General features: G+C 40.1%; 1 protein-coding gene and 1 pseudogene across 1 annotated transcript; both read left to right on the top strand.

Moving 5' to 3' along the window:
• Positions 1-3,352: 3,352 nt before the first annotated feature.
• LOC121465120 (olfactory receptor 19) lies at positions 3,353-4,282 on the top strand. Its single transcript, XM_041678303.1, has one exon. It carries the CDS (start codon positions 3,353-3,355, stop codon positions 4,280-4,282), a length of 930 nt encoding a protein of 309 aa, XP_041534237.1.
• A 114-nt stretch (positions 4,283-4,396) lies between these two features.
• LOC121465121 lies at positions 4,397-6,094 on the top strand (annotated as a pseudogene).
• The last annotated feature ends 19,103 nt before the right edge of the window (positions 6,095-25,197 follow it).

Genomic DNA, 25,197 nt, shown 5'->3' with positions numbered 1-25,197 from the left:
TAAAATTCATAGAGATATTAACAATTGTATATCCAAACTTTCAAGGCTTTGAAGGACTCATGAGACCTATTCATTACAGTACCTATTCAGCAGAAGAGACACAAAAGAAACATGAAGAAGGGGCTGGAGAGATGGCTCAGAGGTTAAGAGCACTGGCTGCTCTTCCAGAGGTCCTGAGTTCAATTCCCAGCAACCACATGGTGGCTCACAACCATCTGTAATGAGATCTGGTGCTCTCTTCTGGCCTGCAGGGATACAAACAGGCAGAACACTGTAGCCATAATATTAAATCTAAGAGAGAAGAAAGAAAGAAAGAAAGAAAGAAAGAAAGAAAGAAAGATTGATTGATTTAGCCAAAGTGATGTCATGGTCTTAGTAGGTTATATTTTGGAAGGTAGACAAACAGAGATGAATAAATCATATCTGATTCATATGACACTTAATCAGGTATCTTGGGAACAGAGACTCCACAAGAAAAACTCATTTCTAAGAAGAGCAAAGTCCCCTAGGAAAATGATGTAATCAGGATTGGAGATGGCAAGAGGGAATGGTGTATATAATATGCAAGTATAGAGAATTTTAAATATCTTCCCAACCTTTGCCTTCACATTTCAACCTTGCTGTGGACAGAGCATTTCTGTTTTCTTTAGCATATTCACCTAATTTGGAAATTAATACATGACCCCTCCCTGCCGTAGTAAAACTATCTCCAGTTCTTATTTTCTGCCATCAGGGAGAAAATTAGATTTCTAATCAGTGTCTTTCCATCCAGGAGCCCTATCCAGGTGAGTCTGAGGTCTCAGCAGTTGTGACAGAAATGAGACAGAGATCAAAAGCAAGAACACCTAGAGTGACTTATCCAGGAGGCTGCAGTTGTCAGCAGCCACTTAAAACTTGTCTGATTAATCCACTGATGCAGTCATCTGAAGAAAAAGGAGTTTTCTCCATGTGGACCCTCTACCTAAGAGTCTTTATAGTCAATTTGCTGGATAGAGAAGCATCCTAGGAACTGTGGAGGAACACAGTGAAATGAGGGTGCTCCTTATTTCTGAGATGAAACACCAGTTTGATTAGCTTATATTAAACTTATGCCATGAGTCTTCCCAAGTAGTTTTTACTTTAGGCTTTTCCCTCTTTTGTTAAATGGTTCTCTCTTCTTACTACTGAGTTTTTGCAACAATGTAGATAATTTTGTTAATGAAATCTATGATTTTGTGGATCTTTTTAGAGTTTTTTTTAATGTATTGCTTGTTTACATAGGTTTTTTTTATTTTGACATTATATAATATGTTATCTAGAGGACTGGTATCATCCTCCTCTAGATTGATAGCTATATTTTCAAGTTTTCAGTTAAATCTTTAAGCTTCCTCAACAAGCATTTCCTGCTGAAATAATATACACCTAGGCAACACTAAACAGCCTCAGCAGATTGTATTTATCTGTTTATAAATATATGAATCTCTATCTACACATATATATTTGTAATAAGAAAAAAGAAGGCATGAATCTTGGAAAGAGTGATAAGGGAAGAACATGGGAAGGGTTAGAGGGATTAAAAAGAAGAGAGAAATGGATACACTTATAGTTTTTTAAATTAAAAAGATAGAACATATAGATAAATTTATGTGTTACATATCTAATGCACTGAGACCCGATTCCCAACTTATTTAATAAATAGTTACTGAGAGTGTATTATGCACCACAATGTTTAAGAAACATTATGGTATTCATTTATTAATAGGTTATTTATAATTCAGTTATAAATTCCTCTTGAAAATATTAGTTGTTTACCTATTTAATTTGCTTAATCCAAATGGTTTAGCATGAATTAGTTAAATCTGACCTTATTATCCTACCACTATTTTTGTTACAAATACTAAGTGTTTCTTTTAAAACCCTTATTCCAAATAATGCAAATGTGTTTGGTCAACCAATATTTAAATGAGAGTAAAACAGAATACTTCTCATACAACTTCGGTATAACGTAGACTGTAATAAATGTGCATAAGGTGCAATGTCCTCAGGGATCATGCACATCCAGCACTTGGTTTAGTGTAAAAGGTAGAACAATGCTCGTGGGTACAGGACTTAATTACAATATAGTAAACATAATATAGCATTTGTTTATAGAATTTGAAGATAGCAGTCACAATTACAGTGCTCCTGTGCTATTTATTCTAACAGATAAATTTTGAAAACCCAGAGTAAGACAGAAAATAACTCTATGGGATGATGGAGGTCTAACCTGCTATTGTTCACTTGCTAAATCATTGGTATTTCTTTTTCTATATCTGGTGCATGCCACAAAACTAAACAGACTGATGTTTCCCTGTGAATCCTAGGACATTTTTATCACAAAATTGAGGAGATCAGAATTTTCAGAGGCCAACAAATAAGAACTGAGGGAGATGGAAACGTGAGTAGTAAGACAGGAGGTCACATCGAGACATGAAGGAGATTGTGCCCTCCTTTGTGCACCGCAATGACTGTAGCTAAGTGCCATAAACTTCACAGTATGTAGAGGAGAATATTTGGAATGCTTGAACCACAGGAATTCATGGTGGTAGACATAGAGATTATCTAGACTTGGTTATTATGTCATGTATAGATGTATATAGCACTATAAATATATTATTTAATTCAACATATTCAATTATTATGTGTAAGTTAAAATTCAAATTAACCTTGTATGTAGCAGAAAAAATTTCTTAGACTTTATATGTGCTGTTCTCTTCCCTTTGCATTTTGTGACCAAATGGAAGCTCAGTCTGTGAGGATGTGAGCACCAAAGTGATGAAACAGGTTTTCTTCTGAGTACCTCACTTTGATGGTTTATTGTTCTAGTGATGCCTCGAGGGATATGACTGGGTTTGAAGTGCAATCAGAATCAAGAAAGTTTTTCTTCCTTTCTGTCTCTCAGGAACCACTTGAGCTAATTAGACAATATTATCCCTGGAGACATTTTTAAAAATAAAATCTGTACCTGTCTTTGCTCATGAAGCTAATGCATTATATTTAATTAATCACTGGGTAGAAAATGATCATGGTAAAATATACTCTCAAGGGTATATATGGAGCATGGCCCATATTAAAGTGTATTTCCCAACTATAACATTCATCGGAAACATTTGTATTACAAGTCTTCTTGGGTACAGGCTTAGAGTAAGAGAGCAGTTGCAAGTGAATTATACCAGAGACTGCCCCAAAAAGATCCACACTCGGACACAAAACAGGAGCTACTGTATGCGTACTATAGTACAAACTATAGTTTTTCTGTTTAACATTGCATAGTGTTATAGATAATAATGTAATTCCATCAGGTTACTTTTCTTTTTGTTGTTATACTAGCTATATGGAGTTGGAAAATGACACACAAACTTTGAAATTTATTCTCCTGGGAATTTCAGAGGATCCACTATGGCAACCATTCCTTTTCGGACTGTTTTTGTTCATGTACCTGGCCACTCTGCTTGGGAACCTGCTCATTATCATTGCCACAGTTACAGATTCCAGTCTACACACGCCCATGTACTTTTTCCTCTCTAACCTGTCCTTTGCTGACATTTGTTTTACCTCTGTTAGCATCCCAAAGATGCTAGTGAATATTCAGACACAGAACAAGGAGATTACATATGAAGGCTGCATTGCTCAGGTGTACTTCTTCATACTATTTGGAGTTTTGGACAACTTTCTTCTAGCTGTGATGGCCTATGACCGATACGTGGCAATCTGTCACCCTCTGCACTATACAGTCATCATGAATCGCCACCTCTGTGGGTTGCTGGTTCTTGGGTCCTGGATCACAACAGCCTTGAATTCCTTGCTACAGAGTTCAATGGCATTGCGGCTGTCTTTCTGTACTGACTTGAAAATTCCCCACTTTGTTTGTGAGCTTAATCAACTGGTTCTACTTGCGTGTAATGACACTTTCCCTAATGACATGGTGATGTTCTTTGCAGCTGTATTGCTGGGTGGTGGTCCTATGGCTGGTATCCTTTACTCATATTCTAAGATAGTTTCCTCCATCCGTGCAATCTCATCAGCACAGGGGAAGTACAAAGCTTTCTCCACCTGTGCATCTCATCTCTCAGTTGTTTCATTGTTCTATTCTACACTCTTGGGTGTGTACCTTAGTTCTTCTGTTACCCAAAACTCACAGTCAACTGCACGAGCATCTGTGATGTACAGTGTGGTCACCCCCATGCTGAACCCTTTCATCTACAGTCTGAGGAATAAGGATCTGATGGGAGCTCTCAGAAGATTTTTCAGAAAGAAGACATGAAAGAGACATTCGTGCCCTCCCTCCCCAGTCTTCCCCGCGAGCGGACGCGCCAGCGCCTCTGTCTCGCTTTTTCTTTTCTCCCCCTTTCCCCTTTTCTTTTCTTTTTTCCCCCCTTCCCCCCCTTCCACCATTTCCCCTCGGAGGCGCTTCCCCCGGGCAGGGGCAGAGCCGGCCTCACCCCGCGCCTCTCCCCGGCCCCCGCCGCCCTATGGCGAGAGGGCGCCCCCTCCTCACCCGGGCACCAGCGGCGGCGGTAGGAGGAGCGGGACCGGCGGCGGCGGCCTCGGGCCCAGGGTCATCATGGAATTAGTTCGCTGACTGACCCTTCGGCCGCAGCCTTGCGTCCCGCCCGAGTGCCCGCGCCCGCCGGCCCGGTTCGCCCTCTTCTCCCTCCTCAGTCGGCCCGGCCCTTGGTCCCGCGCGCCCCGCTGCCGCGCGCCGAGGATCATGAGGTGGTAACGGGTCCCCGGATGACCCCGTGTCACCACTGTGAGGCCTACAGCTCTGCCGGGGAGGAGGAGGAGGAGGAAGAGGAGGAGAAGAAGGTAGCCACATCAAGCTGGGTGACAGGCAGATCCAAAGGGATATCATGAAGTTTCCAGGACCTTTGGAAAACCAGAGATTGTCATTCCTATTGGAAAGGGCAATCTCCAGGGAAGCCCAGATGTGGAAGGTCAATGTGCCGAAAATGAGTACAAATCAGAATGTTTCTCCATCCCAGAGAGATGAAGTAATTCAATGGTTGGCCAAACTCAAATACCAGTTCAACCTTTACCCAGAAACATTTGCTCTGGCAAGCAGTCTTTTGGACAGGTTTTTAGCTACAGTCAAAGCCCATCCAAAATATTTGAATTGTATTGCAATCAGCTGTTTTTTTTCTAGCTGCTAAGACTGTTGAAGAAGACGAGAAAATTCCAGCACTAAAGGTATTGGCAAGAGACAGTTTTTGTGGCTGTTCCTCATCTGAGATTTTGAGAATGGAGAGAATTATTCTGGATAAGTTGAATTGGGATCTTCACACAGCCACACCATTGGATTTTCTTCACATTTTCCATGCCATTGCGGTGTCAACTAGGCCTCAGTTACTTTTCAGTTTACCCAAATTGAGTCCGTCTCAACATCTGGCATTCCTGACCAAGCAACTACTTCACTGTATGGCTTGCAACCAACTTCTGCAGTTCAAAGGATACATGCTTGCTCTGGCCATGGTTAGTCTGGAAATGGAGAAACTCATTCCCGATTGGCTTCCTCTTACAATTGAACTGCTTCAGAAAGCTCGCAGTTGATCCACTGTCGGGAGCTAGCAGCACATCACCTTTCTGCTCTGCAGTCTTCCCTGCCTCTAAATTCCGTTTATGTCTACCGTCCCCTCAAGCACACCCTGGTGTCCTGCGACAGAGGAGCGTTGAAATTACATCCCTCCTCTGTCTCAGGCCCAGGTTTCTCCAAGGACAACAGCAAGCCAGAAGTGCCAGTCAGAGGTACAACAGCCTTCTACCATCACCTCCCAGCTGCCACTGGGTGCAAGCATACCTCTGCTAAACGCAAAGTGGAGGAAATGGAAGTGGATGACTTCTACGATGGCATCAAGCGGCTCTACAATGAAGATAATGCTTCAGAGAATGTGGGCTCTGTGTGCGGCACTGATTTATCAAGGCAAGAAGGGCATGCTTCTCCCTGTCCACCCTTGCAGCCTGTTTCAGTCATGTAGTTTCAGGTGTTACCTTCCGGTGCACACTAGGGCTGACAATAAAAACCAGGAAAGGCTGTAGAGAAGGGCATGTGCTTTATCAGACTGAGTGAAGTGAGCCAGGAGAAAAGAAAAACAAGTGCCCTTTTTGTTCCTTTGTGTGGCTACTTACAATTCAACATTTAATATAAAGGCATATGTTTATAGACTCAAGATCCAAAATATATTTAAAGGTAAAGTTCTTTGCACTATGTCAGTTCCACTTTTTTCTTTGTTAAAATAATAGTTTGCCCCATATCCAAAAAACTAAAATAAAAATCAATGTTTAAGGGGGAAAGTTGCAAAATTCAATGCTAGAAACCTTGTTTCCAGTGTCCTCGGGTTTTTCTCTTGTGTTTTCTTGCCTCTCTGTTGGATACTTAATAATCTTTGTGCTTGATGTATGTGTTCTGACTCCCACTGAATAGGTAGCCCCACCTTTTTTTTTAAAAAAAAAAACAATTCAGTAAGCAAATTTTTGTGTGGCATCCATGTTAATCCATGGCTCAAGTTGGTTAGTTCAAAAAGGGCACTTTGAGCTATCCTCATGAATCAATGGTAACTGAAAAAGTTCTCTTTGTGTGTCTCATTTTAGTTGAAAAACAAGATGACTTGTTTTTTTTTACCTTTTTGCTTATCTTAAAGTTTAAAAATGGTGTGTAATTAGGACATTTTGAGCATTTTTGACATTTGTATAAAGAATTTCTTATAAAGTTAATATATCTGGGTGCTCACCAAAGAAACATGTATGTAACACATACTTAGATTTTTGTAACTGATCTGTTCTCTTTCTTTTAAAATGAGTAGGAGCAACTGCCTAGCTATGGGGCAGCCGTGATTGGAGTCTAACTTATAATTGAATTCAGTACCCTAGTTTATATTAAGCTGTCAGGATTTTCTTGATAAGAAGTTATTCCCCTTGTTTTTCTCTGAGTGACTTCTGCACCCTGAGCTCCCTTTGCAGTCTGAAGAAGGCACTGTAGTCTGAACCATGGACTGGTGATAAAGCCTCTGGTAGCAATAAAATGTTGTCCTTAAAAAAAAAAAGAGACAATCGTCACATAGTGCATAATGTCTGGGCAGCAAATACAGGCATCACAACTCCAGTCAAATAACTCCAGAGCATTTCCTCTTTCCACTTTTTCTCTAGGGTTTTGATTTCTTTTGATGGCTTTACTGATCTTCTGTAGCATCGTTAGCAAGCTTTTTCTTCTCTGTTGTTTCATATTTTCCAGTAGTCTCCTTAGTATCATGTTAAAGGCAATTTGTTGATGCTCATTTATTTTACATAGCCATGAGTTGTGCTGGTACTTTGGAACAAACTGAACTTGATGAGGTCTTTGATATTATTTTACTATAGAAGAAATTCTGTGACTGGTTTATACTACTTTTCTGTTCACCTTTCTATATTGCTGCCTTAATATTTCTTACAGTGTAGACTTCAATGTTATTGCTTTTATGTTTGTGTAAGAGCCTAATACTCATTAGGTTCCTGTCTCTATGTTCAATTTTTTGTTCATAAAGCCCATTCTATTCCTTGGTATACAATAGTAGCGAAATATTCTTATAAAATATACATTGGTGTGTACTGGTACCATTTCCTGCCATGATACCTGTTCTAACGACATGCTGATGTACTTTCCAGCTGTGCTCACCCCTTTGTTAGCATCCTCACTCTTTTTCTTAGGTAGCTTCATTGTTCCTAAAACCTTTTTACAGGAATATAAATTTGCAACATTAATTGTCTTAAAGTGGTTTCCAAATCAGATAAGACTTTCTATATCCAAATATGTAATCATACATTAAAATTACAGTAATATACTTTATGATGTGGGATATCCTTCTGTATATGTGTTATTTTATTGATTAATGAATAAAGCTGCTTTGACCGATGTCAGGGTAGAATATAGCCAGACTGGAAGGTATAGAGAGAGAGTAGGGAGAGTAAGGGAGACACCATGTAGGTGTCTAAGAGAAGCAAGAGTTAACAAACCACAAGCCTCGTGGTAAAATACAAAATAATAGAAATGGATTAATTTAAGATATTAAGCTATCTAGAAATACACTGGAGCTGTTGGCCAAACAGTGTTGTAATTAATATAATTTCTGTGTGATTATTCAGGTCTGGGCGGCCGGGAAACAAACATGCAGTTTCTGTTTGCAAATGTTGATGAAATATTCAGTTTATGATATATGTCTGTTTGTTTCAATGTCAAACCTCAGTGTCCAAACCTAAATAAAGCATTTATTAAATGGCCTGAAACATCAGTTACATGTGAAATGGCCTCATTTGTTTTTCTTCTTAAAAATTTCAAGTGCTGGACTGAAGGGATGCTTCAGGGATTAAGATCACTGGCCATTTTTCCAGAGGGTCTAGTTCAATTTCCAGTCAACAAATGGTAGATAACAACCATCTGTAACTCAAGTTTCAGGGGGCTCAGACACCCTGGTATGGCCTACATGGGAAATGTGCTCACATGATGTATATACATATAAGCAGGAATACATTCCTACATGTAATGGGAAAAGTAAAATGCTGCGGATCCCCGAGGGGCTTAGCAGCAGAAACGCTTCAGGTCCCCAAGCAGTGGCAGTGATCAGCTGCTCCAAAAGCAGCCAGTCCCAAGGACTTCGGGGGAGAGACAAGCCTTACCCACTCCCTCCCCTGTCCGCTGAGGCAGGCAGATCTTCCTTCTTGCTTCAGCCTGACTCCCTTCCTTTTCTGTCTCCCTCTCGAAAGGCACCTTCTGTCTCTCCCCATTTCTCCCCTTCCCACTTCTGTCTCTCTCTGTCTCTCTCTCTGAATCTCTCCCTGCCTCTCTGCTCTTTTCACCTTCTCCCTCCCTCCTCCATAACCTGATAAATAAATATCCAACCTTACTCTGCATGGTGTGCCTATCCATCTGTCTCTTGCCTGCCCACTGCGTGGTTCCCTGCCCGGGACCAGCCAACTTGGGAGATGTGCGGTATGGTCTGGTATGGTCTTGTGATGTGCCTATCTGTCTGTCTCTCCTGGTGGCCTGCTGTAGCCACTCGGAGAACTGCATGGGACTGGATGCTCTTGGAACCACTGACCCTTGCCTGCCACCACATGGCCCACTGTGTGCCACCGCCTAAAAACCTGCAGTGTTTGTGCTGCTGCAACCACCAGGGATCTGGCAGAATTTTTATTTTCATCATTATACTAAACACAAAATAAAAACATGCAAATCATTAAAACCATTCCAGACCTTGCTACAAATTTCTTCCATTACCCTATAGCAAGAACATTACCTTTTAAATATCTGCTCATGAACATTAATGTTCTGTGAGCAAAAACATATTTAAGTTTTGTTTTCATTTTCTCATGTTCTGAAATCTCTTCAGTGCACATAGGAAGAACGTCCTGTGCAAGAACTGTAGACTTAAGTACACTCACTTCTAAGAAAGAGGCTGGACAGAAGGTATCACTTCATAAACAACCTGTCCTTTCAACTGCAGAACAGCTAGAAGAGAAATCAAACAATGGCCAATTAAAGACAATTTACCCTAATAGCAGCTGTGGTTGCCCGCACTTTAATCCCAGTACTCAGGAAGCAGAGGCAGGTGGATTTCTGAGTTTGAGCTCTGCCTGATCTACAGAGTGAGTTCCAGAACAGCCATGTATAGACAGTGAAAACCTATATCAAAAAAAGCAAAAAACAAAGCAAACAAACCCAAAAAAGAGTTATGTGTAATAAATGTGAACAATTTGATAATTGTTAATACTACCTTTAAATATCAGAGCAAATGTCAAATGTAAGGTGCAATGGGTTGTTCTGAACATTTTCATTGCTGTTTGCATTTGTTAATTGTAGTCGTCAGTCTTCTCCAAATAAATGGTTGAAAATAATGTGCTTCTATTTTCTTACATAGATATGCATACTGGGAGTCTTTTGAACCTTCCTTGTCTTTGTCTTGACTGTAGTCAGGTCTGAGTCTGGACTTGCTCTGTTAATCTTAGTTGGAATCATTTGGATTTGAGGGCTTGCCTGGATCTAGGCTGGCTGGCGGTGGTCTAGGTCAGGCTATCTGATAGCACATAGTTTGAGCCTATAGCAGGTAGCCTGCTGGTACATCCCACATTATAACAGAGAACAGTAGATCCCCACAGAGGTCCCTTGAATTACATCATAACTTTCAGTGCATCCTTGAAAAGATCAAGGATGAATAAATCGACATGGCATGAGGACATCTCTAACAATGGCTCAATGCAAGTATCATTTTCAATTCAGAACACTCTTACACAGACATTTTAGTCTAAAATTTGAGGGATTATTTCCTCACATTCACCTGCAGTGACTGAATCAATTCTTGAATAAGGCAGTGATATTCAAACTCTGTGTATAGTGACATGCTATAGAAGCTGCATGGCATAAAGTCCCATGTGAGATCCAAATATTCCCTTTCTGCTCCTTAATTCTAGCTCAGTGTTCTTTGAAGGAGCAGCAAAGATTCTTTTGACATTCTAAGCACTGGGCCCCTGACATTTCTCACATATTGATTAGCAGAGTCATTGAAATTTAGTCACTGATATCATCTTAACCTCACTCTTTATTAATGTATATTAATTATATAAAAATGACGATTTCATCATGACATCTTCACATGTGTGCACAATGCAATTTGTCACCCATCCTATGCTAATGGCCCAGGAGAGTCAGTATGTGATGGAGACAGGATTGTGGGGAAAGATGGATTTTACTTGCAGGGATTCTTGGGATAATGACATGAAACTGTGTGTGACAAGGTCTCTAAGCACAAAACTTCAGATTCTCTACATGGATCCTCTCACAAGTTCATTCTGTCCCAGCTTCACTTTCCCCTCTTCTGACTCAAGTCTCAATTTTCATAATATTGACTTTACTTGTCTGTACCTGATATTTACTCCACAGTCCTGCTCCTGTGTGGCTTCTTATGATTTCCCTGGTGTTCACAATATCTTATTATCCTCATCTTTGTTAAAATATAATATTCAGTAGATTTGAAGACTATTCTGAAAATTCCAAAAGTCTGAAGAGACAGTTTTAAAACTTTTCATACAGAACACAAAAGCCAGTAAACACAGCAACCCACAGACATGCTGAGATACACAGGGCAATGCATATAAGAAACATGTAGACACATGATTCTACACAAGCTGACAAACACATTAACCCTGAACAGGAAGGCTGGAGACCTTTGGGAAAGACAACGTTTGATTATGCAAGCTTTCCAACTTTGTGCGTGCATGCATGCATGCATTTGTGTGTGTGCATGTGTGTGCACATGTATGTGTGTCTATGTGTGTGTATGTGCATGTGTGTGTGTGATTGTGTGTTTATGTGTAAAACAATAGTCAAGGAGAGAAGGCTACCAATTTGAGAGGGAGTGGGGGGTACATACATGGTGTTGGTGGGAGCAGACGTGGGAGGACTTGAGGCAGGAAAGTGATATGACTGTATTTTCATTTAAAAATTGTAAAGAACATATTTTAGTAAAAATGAAGCATTCATTTCTTGTTTTCTTGAATACTACATTCACAATGAGAAAAGAATCCTATTTTATCATTTGTAAAACCAAACAGTATGAAGGTGCATATAACTTCTTTAAATTCTGTTGAGTAGTGGTATATAGCCCATGGGTCACATTTCTGGGGGGGGGTCACATATCAGATATCCTGTGTATCAGATATTTACATTACAATCATTTTGAAATTTTTATTTAAAGGTTTTTTTTAATTATACATACCAACCACAGTTCCCACTCCTTTTCTTTCTCCCCCTCTCCTCCCACTCATCCCTCCATCTTCCACCCACTCCTCCGAAAGAGTAAGGTCTCTCATGGGGAGTCAACAAAGTCTGGTGTATCAAGTTGAGGGAGGACCAAGGCCCTCTCCCCTGTATCAAAGATGAGCAAGGAATGCCTCCATAGGGAACGGGCTCCAAAAATCCAATTCATGCACTGGCAAATAACTCCTGGTCCCACTTCCAGTGGCCCCACAGAATGCCCGGGCCATAGAACTGTCACCCACATTCAGAGGACCTAGTTTGGTCCTATGCAGGTTCCCCAACAATCAGCCCAGAATCAGTGAGTTCCTACTTGCTCAGGTCAGCTGTCTCTGTGGGTTTCCCCCATCATGATCGTGACCCCTTTGTTCATATAATCTGTACTCCCTCTCTTCATCTGGACTCCAGGAAATTGGCCCAGTGCTCAGCTGTGGATTTTTGCATCTGCTCCATCAGTTACTGGATGAAGGTTTTTGTTGCGGTGTAAAAGAACGGCAGATAGAATTTATTATAAAATATTCAGCTTTAATAAGGGGATGACTTACAAAACCAAGGTTCCAGTGGAGAGCAGGAAAACAGAAGGGAAGGCAGGGAGCACACCCGCAAAATTTATAATAAATATTAGCCTAAGGGGATTCCGCCCTTCAAGCAAGGTTATTGGCTGGGCTTCCCCTACATCTCCTCCTTTTGTCTAAATAAGACAGAACCAAACCAAATATAACAATATACAACAGGAACAAATAATAAATATAAAATTACAAATAACAAACAATATTGAGCAAGAAACATATAACAAAAGTTTTACTAAACATTCTATTTCAAGGAGTCTAAATAATGTAGAGAGTAACTACAATTATCTAATTTTCAACTCCATCAAAGATCTGAGAAGGGAAATAATATTACTTAAGCAACCTGGAAGAACAAACGAGAAATTTCCAAAATGTGTAACACATGACAGAGACAACTGACTACCTGGGCAATCATCCAAAGTCTCGTTTGCAATGTTGAGTCAACCAACTTTGGCTAAGGCCTAACATAACTGACATACCATTATCAAAGGCAAGAAACTTTTTTAGAACTATCCTACCCTGTCTTGGCAAGATAAGACAATCCTGTTTTATCCACTTATGGATATTTTGTATCTTTGTCAGTAGTTGAGGTATGGGCTTTTCTTTTGCCCAAAGGCCAGTTGTGCCAAGAAGAAGACAAGCTCCCAGTGCAGTGTCTTTGGTGCTCAACATTCTCTCAGGAGTAGAGCGGTGTTGCCAGTAGTGATTGTGTCTCGTTGGCATGGAATTCTAGGTTAGATTAAAGGCCATTTTCTACAGCTTTTCGAAGAGGTTGAAGATTATACTATCTATACTAAATATAATCTCTATGTATCTAAAAAACCTGATTATCCTAAATATAAATATGACAAACCTATAATTCTCCAAACCTATCTAACTTGAAGACTAAGAGAATAAACAACTGTGCAATATATGAGGACAATGATCTCCAACTGCAAACAATGTCATTACATAAATAATATCAGAGGTAAAAATGTACATTGCAATATGGTAAATATGTCAATACAATATAAACAGAGGTATAAACATACTCTTATACAATAGGTAGAGGTAGAAGCATACATTCAATATTCAATATATCAATATACAAGAATCAGTACCAGTAGTTGCTGAGGAATCCCATCTGGACGGGTAAGTGTGTGCTATCCAGGGGCGGATTGTCAGACACTGAAGATACCATAGAGAAAATAAACACACTGATCAAAGAAAACAGCAAAACCAACAAATTCTCATCACAAAACATTCAGGAAATCTGGGACACAATAAAAAGACCAAACCTAAGAAAAATTGGGATAGAAGAAGGAGAGGAAGTACAGCTCAACGGTCCAGAAAATATATTTAATAAAATTATAGAAGAAAACTTTCCCAACCTAAAGAAAGATATTCCTACGAAGGTTCAAGAAGCATACAGAACACCGAATAGACTGGACCAAAAAAAAATCTCCTCACCATATAATAATCAAAACATAAAACATACAGAATAAAGAAAGAATATTAAGAGCTGCAAAGGAAAAGGGTCAAGTTACTTATAAGGGTAAACCTATCAGACTTACAACTGACTTCTCTATGGAAACCATGAAAGCCAGAAGGTCCTGGATAGATGTACTTCAGAAACTAAGAGACCATGGATGCAAGCCCAGACTACTGTACCCAGCCAAGCTTTAGTTCACTATAAATGGAGAAAACAAAATTTTCCAGGATAAAAAGAAATTTAAACAATACGTAGCCACAAATCCAGCCTTACACAAAGTAATAGAAGGAAAATCACAAACCAAGGAGTCCAACAATGACCACAATAACTCAAACACCTAGAGACCCTTCACCAGCACAACTCAAAGAAGGGAAACACACAAACTCTACTACTAAAAAAGTGACTGGAGTTAACAACCACTGGTCATTAATATCACTTAATGTCAATGGACTCAACTCACCTATAAAAAGGCACAGGCTAAAAGATTGGATACGAAAACAGGATCCAACATTCTACTGTTTACAAGAAACACACCTCAACCACAAAGACAGGCACCTACTTAGAGTAAAGGGCAGGGAAAAGGTTTATCAAGCAAATGGACCCAAGAAACAAGCAGGTGTGGCCATACTAATTTCTAACAAACTGGACTTCAAACTTAAATCAATCAGAAGAGATAGAGAGGGACATTTTATACTCATAACAGGAACAATTCATCAGGATGAAGTCTCAATCCTGAATATCTATGCCCCTAATATAAAAGCACCCGCGTACATAAAAGAAACATTACTAAAACTCAAGGCTGCCATCAAATGGCATACACTAACAGTAGGAGACTTCAACACTTCTCTTTCACCAATGGACAGGTCATTCAGACAGAAACCTAACAGAGAAATAAGAGAATTAATGGAGGTAATGAATCAAATGGACTTAACAGACATCTATAGAACATTCCCCCCAAATAGGAAAGAATATACCTTCTTCTCTGCAGCTCATGGAACTTTCTCGAAAATTGACCACATACTCGGTAACAAAGCAAACTTCCACAGTTACAAAAAATATTCGTGAGACGCGCAGAGGCGGAGCGGCGCGGCGGCCAGACGCGCAGAGGCGGAGCGGCGCAACACCACATACAGGAAGAGGCTTTCGGGGACCAGCACAGCGGCAGACCCAAGCGGCGGGGACAGGCATGCAATAAGGAGAGCAGTTCGCCCTACTACAATTGAATCAAAGAGGTAGGCTTTTGGTTGGCCAGGTCACTGGCACAAGGGGAGCCTGGTCCTGTCCTGAAGATCCTTCTGAGGGGTGAGAGGGTTCTTGGCCTGCAGCAGGAACCACGAAAGAGAGTGAGGGCATTTTGTAAGCGGAGCCCTTGGCCAGCAGGGAAACCTGATCCGGTTTTTAAAGGACCCATTGGATAGGATCAATAGGAGGAAATGGGCAGGCGCCAAGGCAAGAATTCACCCAATAATCCGAAAAACAACATGAAAACATCAGAACCCAATGATCTTACAACAGAAGTATTTGAACAACCTAACACAGAAGAAGTGGAAAAAATCGACTTTATGAAGATAATAGAGTCCCTTAAACAACATGTAAAAAATGCCCTTATAGAAATGGATGAGAAGTATAACAAAAAGTTTGAAGAAATGAGTAAATACGTACATGATACCCTGGGAAACCAAGAAAAAACCATCAAGCAGGTAATGGAAACAGTTCAAGAATTGAAAACTGAAATGAAGGCAAAGAAGAAAATACAAACTGAGGACCAGCTGGATATGGAAAATCTAGGCCAACGAGCAGAGTCTACAGAAACAAGCATAATCAATAGAATACAAGAGCTAGAAGAAAGACTCTCAGATGCTGAGGACACCATAGAGAAAATAAACGAACAGATCAAAGAAAACAGCAAAGCCAACAAATTCTCAACACAAAACATTCAGGAACTATGGGACACAATAAAAAAACCAAACCTAAGAATAATAGGAATAGAAGAAGGAGAAGAGTCACAGCTCAAAGGCCCAGAAAATATTTTCAACAAAATTATGGAAGAAAACTTTCCCAACTTAAAGAAAGATATTCATTTAAATATTCAAGAAGCATACAGAACACCAAACAGACTGGATCAAAGAAAAACATCTCCTCGCCATATAATAATCAAAACACAAAATATACAGGTTAAAGAAAGAATATTAAGAGCTGCAAAAGAAAAAGGGCAAGTAACTTATAAAGGTAAACCGATCAGACTTACACCTGACTTCTCGATGGAAACTATGAAAGCCAGAAGGTCCTGGATAGAGGTTCTGCAGAAGCTAAGAGACCATGGATGCAAACCCAAACTACTATACCCAGCCAAGCTATCGTTCATTATCAATGGAGAAAACAAGACATTCCAGGATAAGAACAAATTTAAACAATACGTAGCCACAAATCCAGCACTACAGAAAGTAATAGAAGGAAAATCGCAACCCAAGGAATCCAACACTGCCAACACTGCCTACAATAACCCAGGCATCTAATGACCCTTCACGAGCACATCTCAAAGAAGGGAGACACACAATCTCTACTACCAAAAGCAATAAGAATAACCGGAGTAAACAACCACTGGTCATTAATATCACTTAATATTAATGGGCTCAATTCACCTATAAAAAGGCACAGGCTAAAAGATTGGATACGAAAACAGGATCCAACATTCTGCTGTTTGCAAGAAACACATCTCAACCACAAAGACAGGCACCTACTCAGAGTAAAGGGTTGGGAAAAGGTCTTTCAAGCAAATGGTCCTAAGAAAAAAGCAGGTGTGGCCATACTAATTTCTAACAAAACTGACTTCAAACTAAAATCAATCAGAAGAGACCGAGACGGTCACTTTATACTCATAACAGGAACAATTCATCAGGAGGACGTCTCAATCCTGAATATATACGCCCCCAATATAAAAGCACCTACTTATGTAAAAGAAATATTACTACAACTCAAGGCAGACATCAAACCACACACACTAGTAGTAGGAGACTTCAACACACCTCTCTCTCCAAGGGACAGGTCAATCAGACAGAAACCTAATAGAGAATTAAGAGAATTATTGGAGGTAATGAAGCAAATGGACTTAACAGACATCTATAGAACATTCCACCCAAATAGGAAAGAATATACCTTCTTCTCTGCAGCTCATGGAACCTTCTCAAAAATTGACCACATACTCGGAAACAAAGGAAACCTCCACAGATACAAAAAAATATCAGTGTCCACCTGTGTCTTATCAGATCATCACGGATTAAAGTTAGAAGGCAACAACCACGCTGCCCCCAAAAAACCGACAAACTCATGGAAACTGAACAGTCAACTACTGAACCACACCTGGGTCAAGGAAGAAATCAAGAAAGAAATTAAAATCTTCCTTGAATTTAATGAAAATAAAGGGACAACATACTCAAACCTATGGGACACAATGAAAGCAGTGCTAAGAAGAAAGTTCATAGCACTAAGTGCCCACTTAAAGAAAACGGAGAATGCATACAATGGGGACTTAAAAACACACCTGAAAGCTCTAGAAAAAAAAGAAGCAGACGCGCCCAGGAGAAGTAGAAGACTGGAAATAATAAAACTGAGGGCTGAAATCAACAAAATAGAAACACAGAAAACAGTCCAAAGAATCAATGAAACAAAAAGCTGGTTCTTGGAGAAAATCAACAAGATCGACAAACCCCTATCCAAACTAATTAAACGACAGAGAGAGAACACGCAAATAAATAAGATCAGAAATGAAAAGGGGGACATAACCACAGACACAGAGGAAATTCAGAGAATCATTAGATCTTACTACAAAAGCCTGTATGCCACAAAACTGGAAAATACAAACAAATGGACATTTTTTTAAATAAGTATCATATACCAAAGCTAAACCAAGACCAGGTGAATGGTCTAAATAGACCGGTTTCTCGCGAAGAATTAGAAATGGTTATCAAAAATCTCCCTTCGAAAAAAAGCCCAGGACCAGATGGTTTCAATGCAGAATTCTACCAGAACTTCCAAGAAGAACTAATACCTATACTCCTTAATGTATTTCACAATATAGAATCAGAAGAGTCATTGCCAAATTCCTTTTATGAAGCTACAGTTACCCTGATACCAAAACCACAAAAAGACCCAACCAAGAAAGAGAATTACAGACCGATCTCACTCATGAACATCGACGCAAAAATTTTCAATAAAATACTGGCAAACCGAATCCAAGAACACATAAGAAAAATTATCCATTATGATCAAGTAGGCTTCATCCCAGAGATGCAGGGCTGGTTCAACATACGCAAATCTATCAATGTAATCCACCATATAAATAAACTGAAAGAAAAAAACCATATGATCATTTCACTAGATGCTGAAAAAGCATTCGACAAAATTCAACACCCCTTTATGATAAAGGTCTTGGAGAGAATAGGGATACAAGGGTCCTACCTAAATATAATAAAAGCTATTTACAGCAAGCCAACAGCTAACATTAAATTAAACGGAGAAAAACTCAAAGCCATCCCACTAAAATCAGGAACACGACAAGGATGTCCACTCTCTCCATACCTCTTCAATATAGTGCTTGAAATTCTAGCAATAGCAATAAGACAACATAAGGAGATCAAGGGGATTCGTATTGGAAAGGAAGAAGTTAAGCTTTCATTATTTGCAGATGATATGATAGTGTACATAAGCGACCCCAAAAATTCTACCAAAGAACTCCTACAGCTGATAAACAGCTTTAGTAATGTGGCAGGATACAAGATCAACTCCAAAAAATCAGTTGCGTTCCTATACACTAAGGATAAGGAAGCAGAGAGGGAAATCAGAGAAGCATCACCTTTCACGATAGCCACAAATAGCATAAAATACCTTGGGGTAACCCTGACCAAGGAAGTGAAAGATCTACTTGACAAGAACTATAAGTCTTTGAAGAAAGAAATTGAAGAAGACACCAGAAAATGGAAAGACCTCCCTTGCTCTTGGATTGGGAGGATCAACATAGTAAAAATGGCAATTCTACCAAAAGCAATCTATAGATTCAATGCAATCCCCATCAAAATCCCATCAAAATTCTTCACAGATCTGGAGAAGACAATAATTAACTTTATATGGAAAAACAAAAAACCCAGGATAGCCAAAACAATCTTATACAATAAAGGATTGTCTGGAGGCATTACCATCCCTGACTTCAAACTCTATTACAGAGCTACAGTATTGAAAACAGCTTGGTATTGGCATAAAAACAGAGAAGTCGACCAATGGAATCGAATAGAAGACCCTGACATTAACCCACAAACCTATGAACACCTGATCTTCGATAAAGGAGCTAAAAGTATACAATGGAAAAAAGAGAGCATCTTCAACAAATGGTGCTGGCAAAACTGGATGTCAATCTGTAGACGAATGAAAATAGATCCATATCTATCACCATGCACAAAACTCAAATCCAAATGGATTAAAGACCTCAATATCAGTCCGAACACACTGAACCTGATAGAGGAGAAAGTGGGAAGTACTCTACAGCACATGGGCACAGGAGACCACTTCCTATGTATAACCCCAGCAGCACAGACACTAAGGGCATCATTGAATAAATGGGACATCCTGAGGCTGAGAAGCTTCTGTAAAGCAAAGGACACTGTCACTAAGACAAAAAGACAACCCACTGACTGGGAGAAGATCTTCACCAACCCTGCAACTGACAAAAGTTTGATCTCCAAAATATATAAAGAACTCAAGAAACTAGACCGTAAAAGGCTAATCAACCCAATTATAAAATGGGGCACTGAGCTGAACAGAGAATTCTCAACAGAAGAAGTTCAAATGGCCAAAAGATACTTAAGGTCATGCTCAACTTCCTTAGCGATCAGGGAAATGCAAATCAAGACAACTTTAAGATACCACCTTACACCTGTCAGAATGGCTAAAATAAAAAACACCAATGATAGCCTTTGCTGGAGAGGTTGTGGAGAAAGGGGTACAATCACCCATTGCTGGTGGGAATGCAAACTTGTGCAACCACTCTGGAAAGCAATGTTTCGGTTTCTCAGGAAATTCGGGATCAACCTACCCCTGGATCCAGCAATACCACTCTTGGGAATATACCCAAGAGAGGCCCTATCATACAACAAAAGTATATGCTCAACTATGTTCATGGCAGCATTGTTTGTAATAGCCAGAACCTGGAAACAACCTAGATGCCCTTCAACGGAAGAATGGATGAAGAAAGTATGGAATATATACATATTAGAGTATTACTCAGCAGTAAAAAACAAGGACTTCTTGAATTTTGCATACAAATGGATGGAAATAGAAAACACTATCCTGAGTGAGGTAAGCCAGACCCAAAAAGAGGAACATGGGATGTACTCACTCATATTTGGTTTCTAGCCATAAATAAAGGACATTGAGCTTATAATCCATGTTCCTAGAGAAGCTAAATAAGGCGAATCCAAAGACAAACACATAGGCATCCTCAGGAATATTAACCTTCATCAGGCGATGAAAGGAGACAGAGACAGAGACCCACACGGGAGCACTGGACAGAAATCTCAAGGTCCAAATCAGGAGCAGAAGGAGACGGAGCACGAGCAAGGAACTCAGGACCACAAGGGGTGCACCCACACACTAAGACAATGGGGATGTTCTATTGGGATCTCACCAAGGCCAGCTGGCCTAGGTCTGAAAAAGCATGGGATAAATCCGGACTAGCTGAACATAGCGGACAATGAGGAATACTGAGAATTCAAGAACAATTGCAGTGGGTTTTTGATCCTACTGCACGTACTGGCTTTGTGGGAGCCTAGGCAGTTTGAATGCTCACCTTACGAGACCTGGATAGAGGTGGGCAGTCCTTGGGCTTCCCACAGGTCAGGGAACCCTGATTGCTCTTCGAGCAGATGAGGGAGGGGGACTTGATCAGGGGGAGGGGGAGGGAAATGGGAAGCGGTTGTGGGGACGAGGCAGAAATCCTTAATAAATAAATAAATTAAAAAAAAAAAACCAAAAAAAAAATATTCGTAACCTCCTGTATCTTATCAGACCACCATGGATTAAAGTTAGAATTCAACAACAATGCTACCCCCAGAAAGCCTACAAACTCATGGAAACTGAACCACACCTGGATCAAGGAAGAAATAAAGAAAGAAATCAAAGTCTTCCTTGAATTCAATGAAAATAAAGAAACAACCTACTCAAACTTATGGGACACTATGAAAGCAGTTCTGAGAGGAAAGTTCATAGCACTAAGAGCCCACTTCTCAAATTTTGCATGCAAATGGATGGAAAGAGAAAATAGTATCCTGAGTGAGGTAACCCAGACCCAAAAAGATGAACAAGGGATATACTCACTCATAATTGGGTTCTAGCCATAAATAAAGGTCAGTGAGTCTATAATTTGTTATCCTAAAGAAGGTAGATAAGAAGGTGAACCCAAAGAAAAACATACAGCTATCCTCCTGGGTATGGGAAGTAGACAAGATTGCCAGGCAAAAATCGGGATCTTAAGGGTGGGGTGGGAGGGTGGTAAGGGGAGATGGGGAGAGAAAAGTGAGAAGGGTAGGATGGGGAGAACTAGGGCAACTGGATGATTGGGATAAAGGAAGGTTGGATAGGGGAGCTTGGAAGCACATATCTTAATTAAGGGAGCCATCTTAGGGTTGGCAAGAGACTTGGACCTAGAGGGGCTTCCAGGTGCCCAAGGCGAGGTCCCCAGTTAGTTCCTGGGGCAGCTGAGGATAGGGAACCTGAAATGATCCTATCCTATAGCCATACTGATGAATATTTTGCATATCATCATAGAACCTTCATCTGGTGATGGATGGAGATAGAGACAGAGACCCACACTGGAGCACTGGACTGAACTCCCAAGGTCCCAATGAGGAACAGAAGGAGGGAGAACATGAGCAAAGAAGTCAGGACCACAAGGGGTGCACCCACCCACTGAGACAGTGGAGCTGATCTACTGGGAGCTCACCAAGGCCAGCTGGACTGTGACCGAAAAAGCAGGGGATAAAACCAGACTCTCTGAACATGGCGAACAATGAGGGCTGATGAGAAGCCAAGGACAATGGCACTGGGTTTTGATCCTACTTCATGTTCTGGCTTTGTGGGAGCCTAGCCAGTTTGGATGTTCTCCTTCCTAGACCAGGATGGAGGGGGGAGGACTTTGGACTTTCCACAGGGCAGGGAACCCTGACTGCTCTTCAGACTGGAGAGGGAGGGGGAGAGAAGTGGGGGGAGGGAGAGAGGAGTGGGGGGAGGGGGGAGGAGTGGGAGGCTGGGAGGAGGCGGAATTTTTTTTTCTCAATAAAAAAAAAATAAAAAAAAGAATTAGTACCAATACAATTTTCTAAAAACAGTAATTCACAAATACCAATCATCCCATCAAACCAGTTAATCCCCTTTTTTTTCATGAAAGTACCCCTAATCCCATAAAATACCTCCCCCATCCCCTCAACCCTATACCAACCACTAAATGATGTCCCTAATCCTGAGGGCAAACTCCTGTTGGGAGTGGGGACATCGTCCTCTAAGATTGCTTCCAGCTGACATAGGGGCGACATTCTTCTTAAGGGGTCCTATGAAAGCAAATGACGGTAAAATTCCCATAATAACATTTGGTCTAAGAAAATTGTAACTAGCCTCTGAGTGTTTCGAGGAGGTCCGGCCAGAGTGTTGTCAAAAATGTGCACCATTCAAAACTGCCTTTTGCAGTTGGTACCAAAACACAGGTATAATTTTAGTGCTAAAAAAATTATGATGTCATAATAACCAGGTTGAGTTGATGTTGTGGGGCCCCATCTTCATCCTGGAAACTTTAAAGATTATTGTAGGAAAATTTGTTGTTTGTTGCGGGAAATTTAAACATTAACTACAAAGACATATACTGACATATAAAGAAAGACACAGATATGAGGAAAGGCAAAGAAAGTTTATCAAGTATATTATTATTCTTATTCTGTCCCATATCATGGCTCCTGACCTGAGACAGAAACTCTGAGATATCTCTTATCAACAGGCTTGGAATTGAAGAGGGACTGAGCCATAGTCCAACTCCAAAACCAGCTCTTACATATTTATAAAGAAATGCTTAATAAGACATATTAAAAAATTCATGCTTACATAATCTATTCAGTTTTATTGCTAATCATAGTGGGTTGTAACTAGTTTCCAGCCATCAGTATCTAAATATTCAGGGTCCCTTAAATTCTTTGAAGATGAGTGTCTTACTGTGGAGATAAGAAAAGAACCCTGCCCCCAACCTATATGTATTTCTTACCATCAGTATGATCGCCATCCTTGTGAATGAATTGTTATTTATCTTTTCCAAGGGGCTTCTCCTCTTGAAACCGAACCTTTATTAATTTTGACAGTATCCACAATTTTTCCTCTCCAGTGGAGACAAGAGCAAAACCCCTTCCCCAACGCAGCACATCTCCTGGCTTCCATTGTGAGATCAGCACATCCTTGAAATAAACTGGTTGATTTAGTTTAGCAGACTTTTCCATTATCCAATGTCTTTCTGCAGCCGTTGTTCCCTTCTCATTAGCAATGAGAAAATTCAAAGTTAATAAAGCATTATGTAACCTATTTCTGGGGGTGTTTTCCACCCCTTTCTGTTTGTTTAACATATCCTTTATAGTTTGATTTGATCTTTCTATGACTGCTTGACCTGTAGGATTGTATGGTATACCTGTAACATGCTTAATATTATAATAAGCAAAAAACCATTTCATTTTCCTATAAACATTAAGCTGGACCACTATCCATCTTTTTTGTGTAGGTATACCCATGATGGCCATAACTTCTAATAAATGAGTGATTACTGAATCAGCTTTTTCTGTGCCTAAAGCATTTGCCCATTGAAAACCTGAATAAGTGTTAATGGTGTGGTGTACATATTTTAGTTTGCCAAATTCTGCAAAGTGGAACACATCCATCTGCCAGATTTCATTCCTTTGAGTGCCCTTTGGATTAGCCCCTGCAGTCAGTGGTGTTTGATTATAGAAAGAGCAAGTAGGGCATTTCTTTACAATCTCCTTAGCTTGTTGCCATGTAATAGAAAACTCTTTCTTCAAGCCTTTGCTATTAACATGATTTTTTATGAAATTCAGAGGCTTGCAGCACACTACCAATTAACAATTGATCAATCTGGAACCAATCACTTTCTCTGTTGTTATTACTGGAAATGCAGGTAGAGCTTTAGATAGAGCTTTGTGGGAATTATCCCGGAGAGTTTTACTCACTGATGGAGTTAAAATTTGCCTTTCTATCTTTTGCTCCTCTTCATCAGAATTTAGAATTTCCTCAATCTTTTCAAATCTGTTTACCATTGTCTTCTGCAAGGCCTGAATCTCCTGTCCAGAATTATGTTCCAAAGCCTTCATTGAGGATTCTAAGGTATGAAATTTGTCCATTACAGATAATATCTCATCTTTGGATAAAATTTTCATGGCATGAATTGTGCCTTCTTGTATTGATAATCTATCAGCCAATCTGTCATATCCTTTAGACAAAATCCGATTGTTACATTCAGCAGTTTTAATTCTCTCAGTTAATGTTTCAGTTCCTACAGATAGGGACTGAAGTTTACAGTCCAGATCAGCTGCTCCCTCCTCCATAGTAGCGAATCTTCCCTTAATATCAGACTGTACCTTCTCTAAATTTTGCTCAGTTGACAGAATCATGTTAGACAAAGATCTATTGTCTTCCTTGAGAACTTCAAACTCTTTCTTGAGGAGGTTGTTGTTAGTCTGAATTGTTTTTAAGCATTCAATCTCTGCCCTAAGAATCCAGGATTCGTCTTGTAAGAACTTTATCATCTTTTTATTGTCTAACCATGTTGTAACGAAAAAAACAAAAACGAAAATATTCCAAGCCCTATTGGAATATCATATGTGTCCTGCAATATATCAGCCATGGTGTAATTAAATAGGCTGTAGAAGCCTTCAATGGTGACATTATCAGACATTTTCAATCAAATCTGTATTTATTTTTATTTATTCATCCTTATTGATTGATTGATTGATTGATTGATTAAAAGAAAATTTTACCTCTAATGACCGTTACCTGCCAGTAGATGGTGGGGTGCACCTGAATTCACGTGGCTGGGAAGTCAGAGCCGGTCTGAAATAAATACTCAAAACTGGAAGTTAAACTGCAGCCTGTGTGCTGTGTGAATTAGAGTATGGCTGTAAACAGCAGTGGGAGGGCCAGAAAACTGGGCAGAGCTGAAGCCAGACTCAGCTGAGGCAGATGTGGATGACACTGCCTGAGAGATTAGAGTGATCGAGGGAGCACACTCGGATCGAGACACGTGCCCTGCGGTCCTCCTGCCTTACTCC

Source organism: Microtus oregoni, unplaced genomic scaffold (assembly GCF_018167655.1).
Source record: "Microtus oregoni isolate MIOR12 unplaced genomic scaffold, Mior012 000029F_ref0000214, whole genome shotgun sequence".
Lineage (NCBI taxonomy): Eukaryota > Metazoa > Chordata > Mammalia > Rodentia > Cricetidae > Microtus > Microtus oregoni.
The sequence above is the reverse complement of the archived record's forward strand: the minus strand, read 5'-3'. Positions and strand labels throughout refer to the sequence as shown.